Below are 6,709 nucleotides of genomic sequence, written 5' to 3'. Positions count from 1 at the left end.
TGGCTTCCGACAGACAGTTGAAGTTCGACGTCAGCATTCTCACCCAGCTCCCCCTTTCAACCCCCTCCAGCCTTCAGAAGATTGGCTGCGCTCCTGACATGTATGCTCCACATTCATCTATCACAAACTTTGCAAACAGCAAAGGGTACGGCAGGACTTCTGTCCACGCGCCCGGGCCCTTTGACAATCGCTTCCTCCATCGAGCGGTGCTGGTTTGAGCGAGCCACGCTGCATTACGTGCGCTCGTACACGGATGCAGTAGAACGGGGCCAACATCACGAACGTCCTGCATCCGGTCTGCTCTGCCGAACGTGGGCGATGTGGCGCATGCGCAACTCGATGTCGGCGTGCGTTCGCTGGGTCCCGATTCGCTGGGTCCCGATTCACTGGGTCCCGTGCCTTTCGCTTTTGAAAACGTCCAAAGATATCCACTGTACTCTGCGCCAGCAATGTGAGTGGGCGGTTTATGTCGTTTCACCGCTCAGAAGCGGCTTGCTGTTCCCGCTCTGTCCTCTACGTGCTATCGCTCATCCACAATGGCCCGAAATGGTGAGCAGTGAAAACTCGCAAAACACCATCGATCAAGTCCAATTCCCAACGTGGAGCAAAAGCAGGCCAGCATTTCCAGCCGCCGGTCCGGTCCCAGTTGACTTACACCTTTCTTGTCATCTCCTGGTGCGGAGCATCAGGAGGCGGTCCGGTCCCAGATGACTTACACCTTTCTTGTCATCTCCTGGTGCGGAGCATCAGGAGGCGGTCCGGTCCCAGTTGACTTACACCTTTCTTGTCATCTCCTGGTGCGGAGCATCAGGAGGCGGTCCGGTCCCAGTTGACTTACACCTTTCTTGCCATCTCCTGGTGCGGAGCATCAGGAGGCGGTCCGGTCCCAGTTGACTTACACCTTTCTTGTCATCTCCTGGTGCGGAGCATCAGGAGGCGGTCCCCAGGACGATACGCCGGCAGTTTTTGGAGTGAGACGGATCACGCGGCCTAACGCATAATAACGGGTTGCAGTTTACAATTACCAGTAATGCACAAAAATCCGCTACCAGCCCTTTTCAGATGAAAACAACTCACATTGGTGTGCAATGGTTATCTTCGGGATGATGGCCAATGGCGTACTTTGCCGTGTCCTGAATGTCGACACCTTGCTTTCAAAGTCATCACGCTCGGCGGCAGCTGGCGCGTCGTGCTGGGTCACTTCATCACGTGGCCTGTCCACTGCATGCCCGGTCGGCGCACATGAGACGAAAAGTTTTCGAAAATAATACACAAGGCTGTACGCGCGGGCTTGGCGTATGACTATTTCGCTCAGACCATGACTGTGGCATACATGTGTATGTTTTGTTTTAAGCTGGCACGGGCTAGTAGCCGAATGCGTTTTGCATATGTTGATTATTTTCAACCTACCTTGAGCTTTTGAGCGCAAGGTTAGCTACTGAACTGAATTTTAACTTCAGCATGCTGCTCAGTTTACCTCATCTTATTATGATCAACGCGTATCATCTAACGACCCACTTTTTCCCCATCATCACCACAGCGTCAACGCTGAATATCGACAGAAGTCGCGGGCCGACCTCGACGTCACCGCGCCCCATCGGAGCGCTGCTGCACGCCTCTGCCGCAGGCCGCAGCACCGCGTATCGCCGAGTCAGGGACCCGCCGAGTCAGGGGCCCGCCGAGTCAGGGGCCCGCCGAGCCGGGGACCCGCCGAGTCAGGGGCCCGCCGAGCCGGGGGCCCGCCGAGTCAGGGCCCGCCGAGTCAGGGACCCGCCGAGTCAGGGACCCGCCGAGCCGGGGGCCCGCCGAGTCAGGGGGCCGTCCAGTCAGGGGGCCGTCCAGTCAGGGGCTGCCCGTCCGCCGGTGATCGCTCTCCGCTCGCTGGTCGCCATTTCCGGGGTCTGTGCCGGGCGGCGCTGGTTCCTCTCGGCGGCGCGCCGGCTGAGCCGCGGCGTATCTCGCGGGTCGTTAGCGGTCGCTGCGCCCTCGAGCCCTGGAGTTATCTGACGGTCTGCCGACCAGCTGTAATCGGGCGCATTCAGCACCCCGGACGCCCCCCCCCCCCTCTCCCGGACCCTCTTCTGGGCTCGGCGATGCAGGCAGAATGGTATGGTCGGTCTGCCTCCTCCCCCCAGCCCCCCCTCCCTCACCATCGTCCGCCCCGCCCGCCCCCCACTCTGACCACCCGCGGGGCGCAGAATGGCCGTGATTGCCGCCGCCCCCTGCTTCTCTGCCCTCCACCCCCACTCTTCACGGGTCCGCCAAGTACCGATGGCCATCTGCGGACACTGCCAAACTACATCAATTATTTCTTGTTCTGCGCTTAGCGGCGGCGGCGACCGGCGCATCTATTTGTTGTGCTCGGCCCGCAGCCAGCGGGGCACGCGCGAATCGATTGGCGATCCTAATGGTACCCTCGATTGAGTCGACTTTTGCGTGCTCGGCCTGCGGCGTTCGGACCGTGCGTATCGGCGGCTAGAGTCGTTCGTCGCGTGACGTCAGCAGGACGCCGTCTGGTCGGAGGGGGTCGCAAACTTTGACCGGCGCCGGAGGGAAGCACTTGGGGCCGTGTCATGAGCCCGCCTCAACTCCGAACCTGTCTCAAGTCAAGTCGCTAGTCTGCAACCCACATAACTTTAAGATGACAACAGTTTTTAAGAACATTTGCTGCTCCGAATACTTACACCGGCTTGAAAGTTGCTGTTGACTATCTTGAAATGCGAACCGACTAATTATTGAAACGGATACTGCTGACCGCATTTGGCTCTTGACTTAGAGCGTCATTGGAAACATCGCATTCACTTTGAACACCAAGAGAGTGTCGATGCACAATTGTGGAGACTCACGAACATTCTACGCATGTCTTCATGAAAGTTCTTCCATTGCGCGTGCCTCACAGTAACTTCATCAACAGTAAAACTCTAGGACATATTACCGATAGTTATTGACTCATTCAATTGTGTTACTGGTATAATCATTCTCTCTCATTTATTGCTGTCTTATTTTCGCTTTAGTAGCCACTGCGCTTGTTTTGTGACGCGAATAAGTCTGTGTTATCACTGATGCCCACGGACTCCCGGTATCGAATCAGGCCGCTGCCATGGTCCTCCCGCCAATAACCAAGGTTAGAGGGGAGTGGGAGGGGCGGATGTTAAAGGGCACCGAGTTCCGGATCGTTGATAACGGATTTGAAATTGGGAAAAAAATGGGTAGACCCGTGTAAATCTTTCCAGCATGCATGCATGTTGTTTTCCCGTGGACACAACGCCGATGTTTGCCACACCACCTCTTCATAACTGCTACCGGCGATATTGTACTTATTTCCTCTGTTTGTGTCCTGCGCCAAACTGACCAGATAAAGCGGAAGGATCTCTCTGATAGGCCGCTGGACGCGCGACATTGTCGGAACCTTCTGGTTTAACGGCCCGCACACCGTACTATGGCGATGGCTCTGGAAAGGCCAGGGTGCTGGTGCACGCAAACATTGCTGCGGTGGGTTCTCGAGTTCGCGGTGCTCGCGTGCCGAGTACTCGGGTACTCGCGCACTCGGTACTCGAGTACTCGTGAAGTTGCTTCTGTTCGGTGGACCTTGGGGCCTCTCATAGCAGGTGCTCGTTGCCAGGGACCCAGCGAGGACTGAAGAGGGGCGGGATGAGTAGGGGGGACGCCAAAACGTCTGTGCGTGCAATACATCGGGTTGGCGGGAACCACCATTGCAATCTGGGATACGAGCCAACAGGCTAGACAAGTGCAAGCACACGTTTGAACGTTGAATACTTTGTTTTCAACTATTCCTTGCATGCAACGCCTGAAATGGCATACCGGGCACGCCCACTATATTGCACACCTAGCCAGCTACTGAAATATTAAACCGCCTGAAGGGAAATGAGATATTTACCGTGTGACGCAACAACCTTCAGTTTGAGCGTGCAGCGCAACACCTCGCTGTTTTTTGGACCGGGAAAACCCTTGTGCCTGAGCACTGAGAGGTTCTACCAAAGCACTCGCAAACAACTGAGTACAGCTGTCTTTTCAGGCTCTGTGCCAGTGAACTTTTCTCGGTTACCAGACGCTTGGTCTACTTGCAAAAACACGTGATTTATTATAATCTCTTATCGTTACGAAAAATACTACATCGAAACGTTATGACGGCATGCCATTTATCCTTCCGAGGGTTTCCAGCCCTAGTGGCTGTGGGCCACAGAGGCTTTCTTACAGCCGCTGATGTTGAAGGTGGCGGCGGCGGCTGCAGTTCAGGTCGATGAACTGGATACAGATCATGATTAACTTTTCAAGACTCTGGTCGCCATGACCCGTTTACACGCTAGCACCGGCCCCGGCACGCTTCCTGATGTGGCCAGAGTCTAGCGCGCGCGCAGAGCCTAACACGTATTTTCCGAGCGGAGGGGCTTGAGGGACTGTTTCGCGTGTCCTCCGACCAGAGGGGATTGTTTGCCGCTGCGCCCTGGCTGCTATTCATGCTGTTCGCACCAGGCTTGTAATCGAACTCTTCCCAAGAGATCGCTCGTGCAACACCTCTCCAGTGGGCTTTCGTTGATAGCTGATGACTACTTGGAACAGACAGTTGGACGTTCACGTTGAATCCTGCCCTCTCTCGCAAACTCTGATACGCCTTTACCGAACAGAGTTGAAACTTAGTTGCACTCAAAGGCCCCGAAAGCCCAGAAGCTGTGCGATAAATGACCGCCCTTCCACACTGTTTTTCCCATCCCCTTTCTCTTCTCATTTCCATGCATTGCATGACATAAATCCCTGATGGACTATTAATTTTGTCTGTTCATTATGTTCGAAGATTAATGCGATAACACGTGGCGTCATGATGCTGAACTCGCAGATCTATCGCCGGCAGCTCACAACTCGGAACAGGCTCACGATGTCAGGCCCCGCATTTCAAGCATGGAACGTGCCGTGTAAACTTATATTGGCAAAGTTATGAGAATTGCTTTGGGTGAATGAAAGGCGTAATGGCTGGCAATATCAAGGAAATGACTTTTGCGTTAAAGTGGTTTGTTTTCTATGCCAATGCTAGAGGGTTTACAAATTAATATAAACTCTGATCGTGGCTTGGGATTCGTTGACTGCGTGACGGGACGCTTTGCTAGCTTAGATAACCATATTTGTTTGCACTGTTTATTTGCAAATATATGACAGCTTTACCGTCAGCAATGTTTTAAGAATTGCTCTCCAACGTCTTTCCACTGACAAAATTTTTAAAGCTCATCGGTTAGCACCGGACAATGCAGCTGGTCGATGCCTTGGAAAAGGAAATAAAATTTATGCGAGGTGCCCCTACCTTTAACACATCGGAACATATGCGAAATTAATGTGTTTGCGATGCTCTGGCAAGGCAATATTGAGCCTGTAGTTTTGCGTGTCGACCTGCGAATTTTGCCAAAACGCTTCCGCGGTCAGTGACGTTTTTAACATGACAAAAAGCCCCGAGTTCGTCCTTACTCAGCACGTTTTTTGCTTAGCACGACCCCGAGTTGCAATGGCTTTTTCACGTAGGAAATTGAGCAGAGTTGAGTTTTGAGAAATACGACGCGGCATCTGGGCAGGCACGCACTGCGGAGGGCCACTGGGCGCTGCGGGGGACCACCGGGCGCTGCGGAAGACCACCGGGCACTGCTGAGGGCCACCAGGCGCTGCGGAGAGCCACCGGGCGCTGCGGAGGGCCACCAGGCGCTGCGGAGGACCACCGGGAGCGGACCGAAAACGCTGCTCAATAAGCCCGTTATGGCAGCGCGCAAAACATTGAACTATGTGTTATGAATAAAGCTCACGCAGCACATTCATCCCGGGGCGTGTGCACGTAGTGACCCCAGCGACACGTGGCCTTATTACGACACGTGACCACGTGGATTTATTACGTGCTTTTACACGTGCTGGCAAAATAACTCCGCATCTGGCAAAAGACTGACCAAAAACACAGGATAAAACATGCAAACCACTTTCAGCAAAGCACACAATCAATAAGTGACATCACTTGCTCAGCCTGTTTTGCTAATCCACAAAACGTAGGTGACAAAGACGCAAACACGTCCTTGGCAACTTCCGCATCCAACGATAATGAGAACTAACATTTCGCTCGCCTCCGAATATTACATGGCATTTCACCAGAAGCTTCCGATTCTCATGGACAACGCTTAACGTCCGCCAGGTCGAGTAAGGCGGGGCCAGCTAGTCATGGCAAATGTAAATTACTGGAATCGGCGTGCCGGGTGCGGCTGTCCGCCAGGCTCTCTCGACTTCCGTGCGGCCGATGTCCACGGTGCACAACTAGGTGCGCCACATCGGAGCGCTCCGACTGACCAGTGATGATGACCTGCATACACTTGTCCACGATGGCCTCCAGGAACGGGCGCACGTGCGGGAGGGTCCTCAACACCTTCACCGGCCATAGGATACGCTGGTCGGAGATGCGGCTGTACATGCGGATCTTCTCTGGAGCCATGCAACACGGCTGAGTCATAGCTCAGTCATATTAGCGTCAAACACGTGACCTTTCATTGCCGACAGTATATTTCCCACAGAAGGATATTTCTGACAAAGAGCAAACAAAAACAAGCATAAAAGCACAATATTACAGATAATAATTTTTTACCACTTAGTTACACAAAGCCGTCGAATGATGATATTTTGTAATTTTATTCAAACCATTTTCCATGAATGACTTTCTGGGATTAGT

General features: G+C 53.6%; 1 protein-coding gene across 1 annotated transcript in view; it reads right to left on the bottom strand.

Moving 5' to 3' along the window:
- Window positions 1–6,475, bottom strand: part of LOC119091050 (noggin-2) — a 77,569-nt gene extending 71,094 nt beyond the window's left edge. The window contains exons 1-2 of the mRNA XM_037213768.1: window positions 6,334–6,475; window positions 900–916 (exon numbers count right to left, since the gene is read on the bottom strand). Coding sequence (XP_037069663.1) covers window positions 900–916; window positions 6,334–6,475 — 159 coding nt within the window. The remainder of the gene's footprint in view (window positions 1–899; window positions 917–6,333) is intronic.
- Window positions 6,476–6,709: the final 234 nt, after the last annotated feature.

This window comes from Pollicipes pollicipes, unplaced genomic scaffold, assembly GCF_011947565.3.
Source record: "Pollicipes pollicipes isolate AB1234 unplaced genomic scaffold, Ppol_2.1 Scaffold_3216;HRSCAF=3773_pilon_pilon_pilon, whole genome shotgun sequence".
Taxonomy (NCBI): Eukaryota; Metazoa; Arthropoda; class Thecostraca; order Pollicipedomorpha; family Pollicipedidae; genus Pollicipes; species Pollicipes pollicipes.
The sequence above is the reverse complement of the archived record's forward strand: the minus strand, read 5'-3'. Positions and strand labels throughout refer to the sequence as shown.